At 36.5% G+C, this 18,590-nt stretch overlaps 2 protein-coding genes across 6 annotated transcripts; both read right to left on the reverse strand.

The window, feature by feature from the left end:
* Positions 1 to 3,098: 3,098 nt before the first annotated feature.
* LOC124303014 (THAP domain-containing protein 1-like) lies at positions 3,099 to 4,737 on the reverse strand. The gene is made up of 6 exons (XM_046759683.1): positions 4,698 to 4,737; positions 4,497 to 4,578; positions 4,038 to 4,280; positions 3,795 to 3,970; positions 3,481 to 3,591; positions 3,099 to 3,255 (listed from the first exon to the last, which is right to left on the reverse strand). Exons 2-5 carry the CDS (start codon positions 4,556 to 4,558, stop codon positions 3,494 to 3,496), a joined length of 579 nt encoding a protein of 192 aa, XP_046615639.1. The 5' UTR covers positions 4,559 to 4,578; positions 4,698 to 4,737; the 3' UTR covers positions 3,099 to 3,255; positions 3,481 to 3,493.
* A 4,631-nt stretch (positions 4,738 to 9,368) lies between these two features.
* LOC124303012 (N-alpha-acetyltransferase 80) lies at positions 9,369 to 12,208 on the reverse strand. 5 transcript variants are annotated; one of them, XM_046759681.1, is made up of 4 exons: positions 12,066 to 12,208; positions 11,508 to 11,621; positions 10,175 to 10,305; positions 9,369 to 9,814 (listed from the first exon to the last, which is right to left on the reverse strand). In XM_046759681.1, exons 1-4 carry the CDS (start codon positions 12,074 to 12,076, stop codon positions 9,486 to 9,488), a joined length of 585 nt encoding a protein of 194 aa, XP_046615637.1. In that variant the 5' UTR covers positions 12,077 to 12,208; the 3' UTR covers positions 9,369 to 9,485. The 5 variants fall into 5 exon arrangements, 3 of the variants coding, with proteins under 3 accessions (XP_046615637.1, XP_046615636.1, XP_046615638.1); XM_046759680.1 differs by having other exon boundaries at positions 12,061 to 12,182; XM_046759682.1 differs by having other exon boundaries at positions 11,908 to 12,165.
* Between the last annotated feature and the right edge of the window lie 6,382 nt (positions 12,209 to 18,590).

Raw genomic sequence — 18,590 nt, forward strand, 5'->3', positions numbered from 1 at the left:
ATATATGTACATTATACAGTTGTATAAAACGTGCACCCCGACTTACGTTTTTTTCGACATACGCCGTCAATGCCGGAACGACCCATAGCGTAACTTCGGGGTATTACTGTATTGGAATCATTCTGGAATTGTGCATTGCTTGTTACACACAACTCTACTGACAATAATGAAATAATTTTATGTTCGAAGCTATTTTACTAGTGAAAAGGGTTTCAAAAAATGATTATATATAATATTGTAACACTTTATTCATGTTACTATGGATATATGAAACAATTGTTGACATCGACGTTGAGGATTATTTTTATACCCTCTGGGATATTAAATGCAAGGAAATAGTATCTGAGATTCGAGGTAACTATGAAGCTGCGGGTTGTACGAAACAGTTCCTTCTCCCGGTTGATGGGAGTTTCTAACATCCTTTGCGAAGTAATGTAATTCGAACATAGTTCACCACTCCACGAAGATCTCCTCGCGGCATGTGACATTGCGTCCGTCCAACGGTTACGACGGATTATCCTGTAAAATATAAGCGTGTTCATTTGGTTGTTTCGCTTTTTCAATGCAGAATCCATAACATGATTAGTACTTGTCGATAAAAATATACTTTGGCAGAGAATTCATGCTCTCCCCTCCTTATCATATAAAGACACATACAAATACATGGGTCCTCTTCTGTTCTCTTATAACCATGTGTCCGCGCCATCTCACTATACCCAAAAATGTTAAAAGTGAATGGTCGAATCTGATGAAATGGAATAGTGTGATTAAAAATTTTGATCATCTTGAATAATCCGAAAAGTCGAGATAATTCTTTTGAAATTAAGATATTCATTTTTTACGAATCACTCTAAATTTCACCGTGTTCAATATTTTACTACCGATAGCAGATATCTAACGTATGGTCGTTCGGAATGAATATGAATGGGAAATTCCTCGTCAAACCCGACGGATTATTTGTAATCGGAAAGATTTTTTACAGAATGTATAAAATGGTAGAAGCCTCGCCAAAAAATGGTACCATTAAACAATTCGTTCGTTAATAACAATTACAATGTTCAATGTTTCCGGATAAACCAAAGTTTTCTACGAAAGCTTATCCTCCCTGCTCGCGAATGTGCTGTGAATCATTTTTCTACGTCAAATAGAACCGGAGATGAGATATTGATTCTTCAAGTTTACTGCGCGCCCATTTTGCAACAAAATTGAATGACTCGGCGCTTTCGGAAAAAAAAATCGTAGAAATAGGTTTTGACTTTTTATGCTCACATATCACTTCGAAAAAGCTTTCATTGTTTTGGAAAATACGCGGTCATTTTTTGTCACAATGATATTTCTGATTCAAGAACCTAAATTTCGTTCCAACTGACTTTTTATGGTTTATATGATGAAATAATAACAGTCGTAATATTTATTTTCCGCAAGATTTGAAATTTCTCGCATATTTGCATCGTACTTAGGGTATATGTCAACACGTGTAAATTTCTCCTATTATCGGAAAAGAAAATTACCGTACGATTATAATAATTGAACTCTCCGAGCATTCGAATCTAGGCTCCGATAAAATTGTGGTATTCGCAACGAAGCATTCAGCAATTCTTATGTTCTGCACACTCCTAACGAAAAATCAAAATGATTATATATGAAGAGAACAGAGAAAAGAAAATTTGAAACACGTATACAATTTGGTTACTCAATATTTTGAAAAATGTGTAACAGAACGACGATCGAAACAAATGTCAAAAAAACGACGATCTTTCGAACGCCACTCTTTCGAAGTAAACGTAAACAAGACGATTTGTTTTCTACATTTTTTTTCTATACTATGAAAATGCTGGAAGTCCCTCCCCATTCCTCAACGGTGTACATTTTCGTAGAAATACAATGAGCATCATGGGTACAGTGAGAACAATCTGGGGCGAGTGTTTCCATACTTATGAACGGTAGTGTATATTCATTTGAAGAAAAAAACGGCAATTTCTCAAATAATGAATTGCAAAATCTGAAAAAATTCACGCAGAGCACCTTTTAGTAGTACTTTGATTTAACCAATTATGGGTCGAAAAAAAAGTGGCCGAGTTGACGGAGAATCCTTCCTTTTCGGGTTAAATTCCGAAAATATCGATTTTTGGAAAAAAAGGTGAGGACCGAAGTTGTTCAGAATTTGATTATCAACAAGTTTGTTGCTATTCATTTATGCCATTAAGTTGAAAATAAACGAGATAATGGAAATATTTCGAATTCGTCGCTTTTTTCAGGTTTAATTCCAAAAATCTTGATCCTGGAAGAAAAACTGTAGGAACTAAACTTGTAGAGAATTAAAATTAATACAACTTTTGTTCTGACGGTTTTTCTGTAAAATCAAAACCAGCCAAGTTATTCAAGAAAAACCATTTTAACCTAAAAAAACCATTTTTCGAATATACGCATAAGCATGATTTGGTCGCCATTTTGAATTTAAACTCCCAGTGACCCCCCCGAGACAGCTGTGAAAAAAAAATTTTCGTACAAATTATTTACAAATTAACCGGGGAATTTCGATATCAATTCTGACGATGACCCAAGAAATTAAAAGGTTGATCGAAACAGAAATCCGAAAAAATTAAATTTCCATTTCTTTGAATGAAAAAAGGCGTTTTCCCGAAAAATTTCTTAGGAACTTTTGACTCCAATTTTGACAAGGATTCGCCCTGTCAAGTATTTGCTGTGAATTACGAATCACCCTGCATAGCAAGTGCAGATTTGGCAGGATTCTTGTAAATGATATGTATAATTCACTGATATATATATACACTGGATTGGCTATTACCGTATACTCTACGTGTAAGCTCGTGCGTCCAATTGAACAATTTAATTTCCGCCATCTTGTACAGAAAGTTGTCACAAAATGCGCGCTAGATTTGAACTGCGTAATATATGCTATTTAGATCTAACGATATATTCGTCACACAAAAAAGTTTTTGACGAGTAAAATAATGTTTGATACATTAAATGAAGAACAAATCATTTTTTCGAAGGTATATTATTATTTACAATTATATGATGTAAAAGATCATTAAATAATATGACGAAAAACTTGTATTTAAGCGTGATTTTTCTTTATGTTCAAAAGAAGTCCTCAATTCTAAGAAGTTTCCGTCCATTATCCTTTATCCTATGGTGGGCTGAATTTCATACGGATTATTCAAAAATTTGTATAACACTAATTCAACCGTTAGGGAATCCATTTACCATCCATTGATCATCAAAGTGGAGCTTAAGACATGTAAAAAAAGTTTTGAATTAAATTATATCGAATTGGGTGAGTAAAATTATTCAAAAATATGGAGAATAAAACATTCCTTGCAAACGTTAAGGAATTTTTATAGAGTTGCGTGCGATAAACCACAACAATATAATTAGTAGTATCAATCCACAATCCATTCACATGAAGAAAAAGTTACAAGCACAATCAAAAGAAAATAAAAAAGATGTACATATCTGAGCATGCAAATCAGGTACAAATGTGTAGGTGCTCATGTAATTTGGTTACATTCACTGTGGTGGGCCGATCGGATTCATCCTGAAATTCGGTCTGCTGCAAGTTTTCACCTACAGATAAGTTACTAATAAATAACGACAATGGAAATACACAGAAATGTGTCACACACGATTTTTCTGTAACAGAGCACTTTATAATCTGTAGGTAATTAACCGCTTCGACGACATTGACGCAATAGTGCATCACATCAACGTGTCTTTATGCACACTGAGTTTTCTCTGACCTAAAAGGGATTAATAGTTTCAGATCTTACCAAATAACGTTGGGATACTGCCTTTTCGTAAAGTTATATAATTTTTACTTTTCTTCTGAAAGCAAGAGAGTTCAAAGTGGTCGGAACACAGAAAGCTATCACTTGATGGAGACCACGGACCAATGTTTATATTTGCGATCCACTGCTTCATAATATCAGGTTCATCCAATGGGAACCTACATAACAAGCAAAGTTTAAATTTATTAATTCACACGTTATGTTGCATTGAGTAACGGTACTTACTTGAAGAATGAATAGCCACGTCCATATTCCCTTAATCGGTGACAAGATGAACACTCTGATTTTGGGTTGTCAAATATAGTTGGTACACTGTTCTTTTTCAATGTAATTAGGAATCCTGTCCTATCAAAGCAGTCATTTGTAAAATGAGCCGAACACAATGTGCTATTTCGGTTTGGCTTCCAGTCCTTCCTCTTCATTTCTTTTAACCACTGCTGAAGGCGCAACACATCTTTCACGGGAAATCTACATATCGAATTATAATTTAATCCCTGAGTCAATATTACCCGAGTTTTCAATTTCAATTATAATAAGATCGGTTCATAATTCAAATATTGTGAATTTTTACTGACACGATTCGTACGTTATAATACTCGTTAAATATAATTAGTAAATACTTCGTATGCTGACATAACCTCTGCAAGTTATCATTTGCAGAACGCTTCAGCGTTGTATACTCACTTGTGACATAATCGCCCACAATATTTTGATTGCTTTGTTTTGCAAAAAACGCAGGTACTCATTGTTACCTCAATAATTGTTACTGTAATTTTCCATCGCAATCGATTATATACACATACATATATCACGTATATATATATATATATATATATATATATATATATAAATCTGAAGTGACAAGAATCTGTACAAAATGGCTACCGTTCAATTGGCGTGACGGCACCACGCGTAATCCAATCCAGTGTATATATATATCAGTGGTATAATTGCATAACAGAAATTTGCAGTATAAAACACTTATCATTGCAACGAACGATTCGTTCGTCGGTGCGTCAAATTTAACCTTTTTTCGGTTCAGCCGTGCGACGTAACTCATCCATTGTTGCACTCACAAGATTATTGTTGCTTGTAACAAATATCTGTATACACACTGGCCGCGTGAAAATTTGCACGTGATTAGAACTTGTGACACGGCAAATTACCAAAACACTCGCGTTTGCTTCGTTCGCCGCGAAAAGTGAATGTGGACGGTACGCGAGGAAACGCAGAAGTGACGGCCGCGCGGATAGTGGGGACAGTGGGGTGTGAGGGATAGTACTCGGAATCCGAAGAAGTTGATTCCTTCGAGAGTTCCAAATTTCTGTGAAATCTTATAGGATTGTGCCGGATTTGATGTACAACAGTAACATATACCCTGACTTTTCGTAGGTCGTATACGATGCAGAAACCAACCCAAAACTCGCTAGCGTATCCGTAGCGTATACCATCTACGAGAAGTCACGGTACGTAGTTTTATAACGATTTCCACCTAATGAGTAACTTTCAGGTAGTTCGTCTAATGTAAAAAAAAATTTTGGTAGCATCATTCAGAACTAGGCGTAATTGACAAATGAAACGAAGCAAATAAAGTATGAAATCCTTATTTGTTGAGAATTAAAAACAGAAAAAAATGGCAAGCAAATTCTTCATCAGAATTTTAACAAGGATCGGCCCTGTAAAATATTTGCCACGAATCTTGAACCGTTGTATGCAGTAATTGTATGTATGTACAATGACATAGATTTTTTGCGGGATGTATTTCTAGTATTGTTAAACACATCCGGTTCAGAAACAATTTCGCGTATGTATTAGGGTAATCTTTAAAACAGGCTCGGACGATTATCAACCGGCCCCCCCCCCCCCCTCCATATTTGCTATAAATAAATAAATAATGGTCTGTTCAAGAGCACAATTTTTCATCTCAACCCTAAACCCTCACGCCTATACTTGCGTGTTTCCTGCAATTTCGGTATTTATTTTACTGCCGCATCTAATCTTTCGGTCAATAATGTGTAAGTATGACAATTTTGCGGACATTGATGCTACTATTAGATGAGGATATCCGGAGCGTATATGGGGCATTCTATGTCAATTATTCGCCATTTATATCTGCCTTTTCGACGAACAGAAATTAAAGGATAGGTATTTTCGTTTTTGTTAATGATTTTCTATCAAATCGATGAAAAAAGGTAGATTTAAGTGGTGCGTACTCGATGTAGAATGCCCCAAAACCCTTCAATAAAATAAAAAAGAATAATTTTCTTTGCGGAACTACGACTCAAAACGAGAAAAGAAACAGTATGTTATTTTAATATCGGGTTTTGGAAAAGCCATGAGCATTTAAAAAAAAATTGTGCGATATTTTGATAAATTTATGGTGTTTGGATGGGTTGAGACAAACATCTAAAATATTTCAGAAAGACTGCTTTTGGCAGGTACAAGAAAGTGTAAAATTTTCAATAGAATAAAAATTGGTCGAGGTCACGGGTTGGTCGGTTTCGCATGGAATGCCCCGTTCACGTATAGTCGGGCTACGTGCGATTACGAATAGTTACCGCGATTGTGAACTGATGTTACCATTTCCCAACGATGCCTTATAATATGCACGAATTTCAAAATCTAACGGTTATTCTGAGTGAGTTGTACATTTTTTCGTATCCACCTAAAAGCCTATGCTCTCGTCGGCACTGCAGATTGTTGCTTTAGCAGAAACATAGGACGTGTGCGTATTACCATGTCATTTTACCATCTGGTACCGCTTCGGTCGACTACAGCGCTTCTGGAGGTTCAACGTTGAACTAAATTACAGACTTCTCGTGCATCAGAACGGGCGCCTGTCACCTGAAAATCGCCCGCACAAATCGTGCCATATTTACAGAAAACTGACTGGTGCTATAGGTTTTCCCGGATTACGTGTGTGTTTTTGTACGTCGGTATCTCCCTGGCAAAAGTGAAAGAAATTCTGATATCGTACAAACGGTGAATATTCAACAAGTCGCTAGCCCGATCGGCCATGTTTGATGAGACGTGATTTTATTGAGTTCATCATTATTTTTATTAGACGTTATCAATGATCTGCGATAGTAGTGACTGAGATACAGACGTACAATTTTATTCAAGCTATCTTTTAAAAATTTTCCCAGTCAGATTCATACCCCCGTTTTATCAGGATTTGTGCGGGCGATTTCCCCGCTTCTGACGTCACGAAATATATATAGGACATGCCAGGTCAGCGGCACCTTAAATTGCGCCGTGCGGTTTATATTTGATGTGCGCCGCGATGAGCATATGACGCCTTATTTCCGGGCCTTGAGTTAGTTAAAGGTGGCGGAACGTCGTCGCTACTTCCTGGGGTCCTTTGTATTTGCAATTCGGCTTTTTGGGGCACCGCGTTATTTGCTCGACCTTATTGCACGTCCTGTTCCCGTCGCTTTGCATGGCACTCGACGTGTGCGCTTCGATGTAGACTGTGTGGTCTCACCTTTCCGCACGGAGTGTTTCCGCAAGTCGTTCGCGATTTCCGCCTGTACACTTTGGAACTCTTTACCAATAGACCTCAGGAGGAGCGCCTCCTTGCAAGGTTTTAAGACGGCCTTTCGTGCGTTATTGCTTGCAGATGGTAATGCTTAGTCCCCAATGTATGCTTGTAGAATCAGCATAATTTATAATTTATTATTTATTAATGTAAAACTTTTTGTATGTACAACTTTATTTTTTTCGAGAGTAAGCGCGCCTTGCGCGCTCTCTCGTAAAACTTTATACCTATATGTTAAAATTCATTTTCTTCACTTTTAACTACTCACTATTTACTGTTCATTGTTTACTTTAATTTTAAGCTTCCACGATCGCCTGTAACCTATTATAATATTTTATGTATTGATTTTTGCACGGTGCTCTTAGGGGACCTCAGTCCCAGAGCACGAAATAAACATCTCTCTCTCTCTCTCTCTCTCTCTCTCCCGCCCTCTCTTCCTCCCTCCCTTCCTCACTCCCTCCCTCTCTCTCACTCTCCCCCTGTTTAATTTTAAATATGCTCTGTCATGTCCTTTTTGTGAATATTGATATATGTATATTTCGTACTAATAATCGACGCGCAGTACTCTACATTTATATGACATTTATATTTTTGGAGTAAATATGGATTATAAGGAACTACCATGGAGTTGTCAACCTTAACGAAATTTCTACCTTTTGATTATACACATGACCTTCGTCTCGATTATCTGTCCGTCGATATGTAGAGAATCCATTTTTTTCAAACTGTGCAAAATCACACATTTTTTTAGGGAATTTCTTTAAACAAGCATTTGTTTTTACGTTATAACATAGAGAATATTCTGTATGAGAACCATGTAATATATGTTTTATAGTTAGTTCCTGTAACTCGCGATCATTGAAACATATCTTGGCACTGATGTATTTATTGATGGCTTCTGGAGTTATCAATTTATTTGTATAATCTAATACTAATAGCATATGTGCATGCACAGTCAATATTCCAGTCAACTTTGGCCATTTGGAATTACACATTACAGTGATAAATGCGAATTAATAGACTCAAAAATTCATGATTCGCTTGGAACAAAGACGCCATAAAATTTTCAGATATAATAAAAATAAACGATGCATGTTTTTATGCACATATCCAAACCGTATAATTACCTACTATAATTAATGGATATCCGCAAATTAGCAGATATCATATATTTTTCCATCAGATTCTCCTAATTCAGACTGGATGGGCCAAGAAAAAATCAAATCTTAATCGTGGAAAGCTAAATGAAATACTTTTGAACAATAATTCAAAATCATCACGATTAGGCGTCCTTGATCACATTGGCCACGCGAAAATCAAACAACTTCATGATTTCGAAAATATCGGAGAGGAATCTGACTGGTTAAGTGAGATATGATATGAACTAACTCGATCTCTATATGGATCTAGAATTGATGATAAATTTACAATAGCTAAAATATATATTTCGAATAATATTTAGAAATCCAAGGATTCCTTCGAGATGAATTTTGCATTCTGAACAAAACACAGATCATAATTGTTTAGGAACAGCAACAGACGGAAAATTCAGAGGTGAAGTCTTATTCACAAATGTAAGTGATCAAATTCCATTCCAACAAGGGCAAAAAATCGAAGTATTCGGTGAAATCCAAGAATACGGCAATATTTGCTATGGAATCTCAGATTACATTATGATAAAACATCTGCATTATATTTCATTTGTTGTTACAGAAGATACACGAATAAAATTCGAGTTCCGGATATTAAACAGATCAAAATTATAGCAGAAGAAACAATGTCATTAGGAAAATTACTCTTGTTAGAAAAATTTTCATAAGAAAAGACATTTCAAAGTTAAAGTTATCCTGAATATTAATAGTTATTCATTTGCATATTCGTAATGCTAATAATATTCAATAAAACTCCAACTTTCAAATTGATTTCCTTTAAAGTATAATAGTATACCAGTATACCACCGAAAAATTTTAACGAATCCCAGATCTACTAAGTTACATTTTATAATATACTTTTATGGGTACGTTGTCACGGTGTTTATTCATTAAATAAAAATATCTCAAAAATATATTTCATTTACAAGGCATACAGACAGTATTAATAATAATAAGCGTCGGTATTGTAACAATTATCATAATTCACATATTTTTTACCATGTACGTTTTCACGGTTGAAAATGGAAACCCAGAATTTCGTATAACAGGCATAGGAGGCGGAGATCGTCCGTTTGATCTAAAGTCCTTCAGCACCTGTTTTGGAATAGGAGGCAATCCGTCCCCAGTAATATACGAGTTTCCATACAAGCTCACTGGGTCACAAATTTTGTATCCCATTTTTTTGTAGAAGTATTCTTGCCCCTTTGTTGATAGAAAAACATTAACGATACCTCGCTTTGCTACATATTCCTCTGCTCCTTGCATTAGCATAGTTCCAAACCCACGTGCTCTGTATCTTTGGTCAATTATAACTGAAATCACATATTTATATAAATAATTTATGATTTTTTGGCATACGTCAAAACGTTTGGAATTCATCACACATCGATTTTTTTCTAATTATCCATGATTGGAAAGTATTAATTTAATTCGGAAAATTGAGAAATGTGAATTATTCCACTATAAATAACTGTTGACGCCTCCATGAACATGTAGGTATCTCAATGAAGGGTGAAACGAAAAAAAGCTGGGAAATTAATACATATGCATTTTTTTTTAATCACAGAACAATTGTTTTCTTTCTTATCTCCAAAGTGTTGATAAAACGAGATGAATCTTTTATAATTAATCCATCATCTAATTGTATAATTTTGATTACAAGATATATTCACCAGATTCTATAAAACAACTGTCCGAAATATTAGGTACTAAGGATATTTTACAATGTCCTATGACATATGTATCATCCAAAAGAAGAAGACACGTAGGAAATTTATCACATGAAGAATTCAAGCTTCTCAACCTGTAAAAAAAAAATATCTAAATAATTTCAAAAATGGAAATGATATTAAGTAGATTTACGACTAAAACTTCTACTTTACTTAATCAAACCTTGCTGAATTTTTTCAACAAACAGTTTTTCAAAAGAACATACTTTGGATAACTCGAAATTTTGTTTCCATTCGATTAGCTTCTAAACCGCTAGAGATATAAGAAATATCTTACAGGTAATTCAGCTAAATTCTTTTAGGAATGCACTTGCCATTCGTTTTTTGGAGGCAAGCCATTATTAAAATTCGGAACATAACTATCATGCTTACCTAGTGACATAAGAATACCACATAATTGTCCAAAGCTGTTAAGGCCGGGATACACAGCGCATGGTTCAGCAAACTTTCTTCATGATTCGGCATGCAGTGCATCATATGAAAGGACGAGCACGCTAAGGCTCGGCACAGCATGATAAGACGCGACTTTACCTGTTAACTGTAAGTAAATTTAACACAAGTCAAACGACAAGCGCCGCATGTTGAGGCTTCGCTCGTGAATGTGTTCACACATGTTGCTGCACGAGTAGCAATACGTTCTCAGCATTTAGACATTTTTGACCGCAAGGGATTTTTGGACAAGATGCGGACAAGCCTACAAAAGTCGCGCCTGCTCATCAATCTAAACAGTGTGAGAACAGTCGAGATTTAGATTCTCACAATAGAACAAGCCTCAATGAGGCGAGCCAAGCTCGTCAAACTATGCGCCATGTATACCGGCCTTCATTTAACACATCTCTTATACTTTTCTAGCCTGTATGCTTGCAAGCAGTGGAGGAGAAACATGAATAGTGAATATAAAAACTCTTCTGTTGATTCATCTGTGTCGTAAGATCAAAAAATAATGCTCTTGCCCTAAATTCTGCCACACAAGCCCCTATCAATGTTTTACACCTCAACAAAAGATGTGGACTTATAATAATATAAAGATCTTTGATGGGAAGTTTCTACAGCTGATCGGCTTGGAGCTTTAAGCACTTTATCCATGTAGTGCGAATCTTATACTTCCAAGCGTTTAGATAAAATTAGTCATTTTGAAACTGTTTATAACATGATAGATCAGAGTTTACTCATAATCCAAAAATACCAAAATCAAAATAATGTTTTCTTGTCCTGTAATATCTCTATTATTCCAATCGTGCTATGAAAATTTAATAGAAACTTCATCTTAACTTACCGTGCAACTTCGCTTCTCGGCCATTCAGAATTTACTAATTTACAGCACTGAGGTGTGAGCTCTATTCTCTCATGCAGCGGTACCACTGTGTAGGATGTGTCTTTCATAATGTTCCTGTAATAATATTGAGTGTTTAACACATGTGTTGCAATCAGTTAGTTTACTATTTCTATTTTAATTAATTGACTACAGAAATATTATGATCAATCGTATATCCAATTAAATACATTTTACTCAAAATGAAGTGACAACTCGGGTTCAAAAAATGGAGGTCAAAATTTTTAGAATTTGATTTTGAAGTTTCAGAAAAATACTAAATGTGATTGCTGAGCATTTTCATAAATGTAATTAAATTAAACGATTCTATAATTAGAATCAGCTACAAAACCGTACAAATTACCTTGACCAGATGTTCGTTTTTTAGGAATGAAATAAAATGTAATAACAGTATGTAAGTTATGAATATTATGAGTATTGTGACGCACTACGCAGCCCTTTGTAAACAGAGAATGAATCTTCTGACAGGCATTATAATTTGTTATTATCATTTTACCCTACTTTCGCAACATTGCAGCTGACAGATAAGTTCAAAGCATTATCTCTCAAATAATGTTGACACTTTCGTTCGAGGCTTCTTGCCATGAAGACTAGAGTAAAGGAGTAGACAAAGCGTGCTTCAGAAATGTACACGAAATCCCGGCTTAGACGGCGGCGCTGCGATCAAAAAGATCGTAATCATATATATACATATACATATATTTAGATCAGACACACTGTTACTCATGGAGACTAGAGTACAGGAGTCCAGTCTCTGCGAAATCATGAGAAATAGTTCCGTATAGTTGGCAGATAAATATAACAATTATTATTTTTTATTGTTGCTATATTTATCTGCTAACTATACGGAACTATGAGAAATAAAGGTTCCGCTACAGCAGCGCTGTCGTCACTCTGGACCGATAGCTATATGTATATTAACACATTAACGACCGGTAGCCTATTAATAGGCTTTTCGTCGCCAACGCTTACCGACCGGACGTGCGTATACTGTTGAAACGCTAGCGGTCGGTAAAGTGTTAAATATAATAGTCTCCATGATGCCGCACATATTTACGTTTATTATAATTATTATAATTTTGGTCACTATATCACTGTATTACCAGAGATGAGTAGGGAGATCTCCAACGCTCGGCTTTTCGTGATGTTACGTTCTGAAAGGAACGTTTCGAGTCGATTCTGATTCGCTGCGTGATTTAATTATTCTCCTGACTTACGTAGTTGGTATATGTGAATCTCGGGAATCCGCTGATCAGCTCCTCAGATCTTCTCGTTCAAATCGCCTACAATTCTGAGAGTTTGTTAGGTAAGGCTCGTGCCAACTATCACTACGCGTGATTGAAATAATTATTTATAACAACACTTGGGTTAACTACACATTTATTAACAATCTCCTTCTAGTTCTCAATGGTAGGTTTACAATTGTGGTACAAACTGATGTTGATCACTGTCGCAGTTACAAACTGTTGACAAGTCTCGGAGGTTCTGAATTACTTATAATGTGATTTGATTCTAGGATTTCGGTAAGGTTCTGATCTGTTATCTATGATGTCTGAAGTTCTTCTTTGTACTATTCTGTTCTGTGAAAGGGTTGAATTGGAGGGAAAGTAGGAAGAGTTCAAAAAGAGTCGCGGTTTCCCGCGGGTCTCGGATGATTGGTTAAGGATGATGAAATAATTGGGGGTAAGGTTTTTGATTAGTACATGAGATCTCGGTGGGGGATTAGCGCAAGGTGGTTGGTTTGGGGAAGCAAGCGGCGAAGCGCTAATTGGTCTTATCGTCATTCAAGTGAAGCCGCTATCCTGAATTCTGAGAATAAGGGTTTCTGTCTCTGTGAGCTATCCATGATTTCTCTTCCCACGTTTCCGGTGTTTAGTCTACTCGATTATCTCAACTACTGCAGGTGTTTATTACTTCGGGTTATTGCGGTTGAGATCGTAAATCAAAGGTTTTATGTGAAAGCTAATGTTGAAAGGTATAACGGTTGAATGGGAAAAAATATATATACCATATATGTTATGAATTTGACTGATGAAATAACGGTTCATCTAGCGTATGAGAACTATCGACATAATATTTTGGACGTTACGATGGTAACTATGTGTGGTTGCATTAATTTACGACTATTGGTAAGAGCACGTAAGGCTCTCTTATGGTAACTGCACGCTGGTGAGGTAGGGCGCAGAGAGCGTGCCGCCGTGGATACCGGCTGGTACGTAACAGTGATACCAGCTAGGTTGGATCGTCGACGTGATACCTAGGCGGCCACGCACCGAAGGTGGCCCATTTCCGACCTGACACCTAGGCGGCCATGCACCGAAGGTGGCCCACAATCGTGTGCCAGGCATGAAGTTAGTCGCGCTTGCAGAGTATATATGCAAAAAAACAAGAATTTCATGAAAAAATTGGGTTTGGGTGGCCCGGGCGACCTCGCCGGTGTGAGTTACGACTTCACCGCAATGAGCACTTTTGTAGAGTATTTCATTCTGAAGAAAACCTACTGATGTCCTAGACTGTACCATACAATGCCTCTGAACTGTAGATGTTTTGTAGAAAAAAATTAAAGTTTACGTGTATTTTAAGCGGGAAATCTTTACATGCCTTGGGCGAGCACTTAATATTAATATTAAGGGCTCAAATTTTCAGGGAATTTTTTTTTGTTGTATTTCCAACAAAATTTCACAATGGGACCGAAAAAAAAATAGTCGAAAAAAAAGCACCCCAATATATATATATATATACACAAATGATCATATGGAATATTAAACATTTTCCTCCCTTTAGGCGGTGTCATACCCCCATTTGGTCGTTTACCCACCCAAAATGTTGGATCCAAAAATTTAAAGCTCATTGATTTTTGTTTTATCACAATCGACCCGGTTTCTTGTTTTTTGCATTATACTTCGATTTCGCCAGTCGACTCTCGATTCAAATACTTATGAGAAATTTTGCATGTATATCTCGAAATATATCACGGCGGCAACCTCCTGCCACAGGAAACCTTTATAGTTTTGTTCCCGTAAATTTCGAATTGTTACAACCACGGTAAGCGCAGAGATCGCGCGCACGTTGCGGTTTGTTTTTATCCATTGTTGTATGTTTTTCGATGCAACAAAGCACATACAGAAGTCACTCCCTTATTACGAGATTACGATTACGTATTCGTAACGCGAGTTGCGACTGACGATCAAACAATTGGTAGATAAATTTGGGGGCATCCGTGATCGCATACAAAGTGATACATTGTAAACTTCGTCGTTTCGGGATATATTTCGAGATATACCTATATATATATATATATATATATATATATATATATATATATATATATATATATATATATATATATATATATATAATCCTTACTAATATCAGTAAGGATATGTATAGAAAGTGAAATTTGTACAAATTTTCCCGAAACTCATGAATTTAATTGAAATTGTTTGAATTATTAACAAAAAACTGTTAAAAATCGTGTGCATTACAGTTTGAAGGTGAATATCTTCTGAACAGTGAGGTATACAAAAAAATTGTGGGAGACCTTTTTTGTAGAGAATTCATTTTGCTACGAAAATGTGATACACATTTTTTTTATAAATAGCAGATACCGAGATATGTATTTTTCTTCCTCACCATAAGAAAAAAATAGAAATCTGTTAGGCGCAGGACCTTCCTATTAAAATTAAGAGCTTATACTTGGAGAGAATGTTTTTGACGTCTCTACCAACCAAGTTTTCGGAGTACAAAGTGAAAAAAAAATAGTCGATTTTTTTGGCCCACCCTAATATATATTGTGACGGGACGCCTGGCTGGCGTACCGACACCTGGGGTTCGACGCGTGCCCCCTAATATTTTGCTTGGTAAACCCAAGCCCAAATCTCACTGTCTACTCGATAACCCCGCCACATACCGGGAACCCAATCAAATCGCACGATTTACCGTACCCCTTCTTCAGGGAATGCGACCAATCTCTATCCCCGAAAACGGCGTAACTAGACAATAAGAGTATATAAGACGAGCGCAAATGCAAATCTATCTATCTATCACTTATTGAGCAACCGCCAGGATAGATCATCGAAGACTTCCACGAGAAGACCCATACTTCCCACATCCACGAGGAGCCGGACACCAAGGACCCACAATCAGGAGACGTGGAGTACCCGTCCAAGGAATCCTCAACACCACTTCCCATCAAAGGAGAGCATTCAGCGTACTAATAATTTTTTATTTGATTTCAATAAAAAACTCCTTAGGTACTAGGGAGCCGTGTCTGAGTGAAGAACAGCATTGCGTCTGACCTCATAGCTCAGATACGGTGATCGTCTCACAATCCCCTGACCCATAGGTAGGACACCTGAACCCGTAGAGAGTCACGGTGGTCACGGTCATTGCGACTGAATGTCTTAATACAGGTGAAGGTACGTTTGCGTAGAATCCCCTTGCCTTTAACTACCACGCTAGTAATATTCAGTCTTGCCATACGCAAACCGAATCACTATCAAAGTCCTTCTGACTACTATGCTATCACACACGTAATATTCTGTTTCAGTACTATCTAAACGAATAATTATAATATCAAAATCAACTGTCAGCGACGATTCCTCATTATCGAATACCGTCCCTCTGATGACCAGGCTATCACATAAATAATATTGAGTCTACCCATAGGTAAACCGAACTATTATCTAAGTCCTTCCGACTACCATACTAGCACACGAATAATATTCTGTCTTAGTTCCCACTAAACAAATCATTATCCATCACAAAACCGACTAGTCAACGATCCAGAATAATCAAATACCGTCCCTCTGACCAACATGCTATCACGCAATTAATAGTCAGTCTTGCCGCCGGCAAACTTCATTAATATCAGAGCAAATGAAGAAGAACTATCCCTTCCTAAATTATCAAAAATCTCTCAGAGATTACCAGAAGAATAAGTTCACAACCTTTCATCCTGTCTCTTATCCCGCCTCACGGGAACAAAACATTGACGTATCATTGCAATATTTCCTTTCCGGAAATAAATATTTCGCATCACGAGTCAACCTCTCAAAGCGATCTATCTGTGCGTGCTTCACACTCACAGACCAAGTTTGACCCTCAACCGTTTACACGGCCTATGATGATGGGTCTATTCCACTCGTGCCTTGGCACATGAGGGTGAGAAAACAAATTCTGAGGCTATCTCGAAAAACCAAGTTGAAGTGGTCAAATTATTCAGGCTTTCCCAGGAGTTAATTACACAATTAATGAGTTATCCTTCTCCACCTTCCTTCCGAGTCCAGAGACCGAATCCTGCAGCTCTATCCAAGGGACAGGAAATTCTCAAAATAAATATATCATTCGAGTATGCGCTAAATATCACACATAGCGTGTGAAGTTTTGGCGAAACAAAGCCCGCGAATAAACTGTACATCTCAGTGGCAAAAGCGTGGAAACTCGAAACGTATTCCATATACAAATATGGAAAAAATCTACACACTCTTGGAATTGTTTTTTTTCATTCCTTTTTTCTCTTCTCGGTTATCAAAAATACAAAAAAGAAAGCGGGATCAAGTAAAAATATGAAATAAAAAAAATGTAAGGAAAAAAAAGAGGCGCCAAAAACGGGGAACAAATCGATTCACTCTCGGAATTTTATTGTTTCAATTATTTGTTCTCTTCTGAGTTACCCCCACTACAAAAAAGGTGGGTTCAGTAAAAAAAAAGCAAAAGGAAAGAAGGAAAAAATCGACCGGCACTCGAAATTTTCCTCCTTTCATTTGTTTTTTCTCTCCGATAACACAAAAAAAAGCCGGGTTTGAATTTAAAAAAAAAAAAAAAAAAAAGTGAACTGCGATCGAACCCGTTGTTCCACATCACTCCATCCTCATGTGGTACCCGAGTAGTTTCGAGAAAAAAAAAATTCCCCCAACCACTTGCCCATTGCACATTTTGCATAATTGTTATCGAGCTGGCTTCGTATATTTTTCCATAGACTGCGTGTACAAATATTCGAGAACACCAGGCGTCACATATTTTCATATCAATAAAAAAATAATATTTAGTAAAAAAAAAAAATGGGTGCGTGTACTTATGTACGCGCGTGAGAAGTTATACTTCTTTGGCATCATTAAATAATAAATATTCAACATTGATAATTTAATAATATTTAGTAATAATTATATTAAATAAAGAAGTATAACTTCAATAATGATATTTTAATTTATATCAATAAATAATACATACGGATAACTAACCTCAATTATATTGGAGCACTTGAAAAAGTATTTTAGCACAATTTTTTCACTAATATTCACAAATAGTAAATAATATTAATCCAAATATTCAATTTAAATCACTACTGAATATATTTTATTGCCACATATATAATTCGCACTTGTATGAAAATAAAACACGTGTTGTGACTGTAAAAACTAAAACCATGTGGATAAATATTATAAATAAATATGAAAACAGTGATCAGAGGCGACAAGCGTACCAACGTTAGCTTTTTTTCGAGACTTGATGAATTCGGTTAAGTGGGCAACTTCATCCTGTTAATTTTGTGTTACAGTGATGCGCGCGCATCTTGTTTCGAGACTGAATGAATTCGGTTGAGTGGGCAACTTCATCCTGTTAATTTTGTGTTACAGTGATGCGCGCACATCTTGAAATTTCACTCTCATCAGTTTTTCATAACGCGCCCAAAGAAGTATAACTTCAAAAAAGAAAGTATTCGGGCTGGGAATGGTTAATTATTTTGGTTCAGCGCCCGCTAATTGAATCCTAAATTCATGAAATCTGGACATACTTTTATTTGCTGACCTTCATAATTGAAACAAAAAAAAATCCCACTTCTTGCATTCCTGGAAACATCTGTGCGAGCGGGGACAAGGATGCGATTGGCAACCACTTGCTCGATCGACAGAGTATATCTATACATATATACTCTGACAGCGCGACTAACTTCATGCCTGGCACACGATTGTGGGCCACCTTCGATGCATGGCCGCCTAGGTGTCAGGTCGGAAATGGGCCACC

This window comes from Neodiprion virginianus, chromosome 4, assembly GCF_021901495.1.
Source record: "Neodiprion virginianus isolate iyNeoVirg1 chromosome 4, iyNeoVirg1.1, whole genome shotgun sequence".
Taxonomy (NCBI): Eukaryota; Metazoa; Arthropoda; class Insecta; order Hymenoptera; family Diprionidae; genus Neodiprion; species Neodiprion virginianus.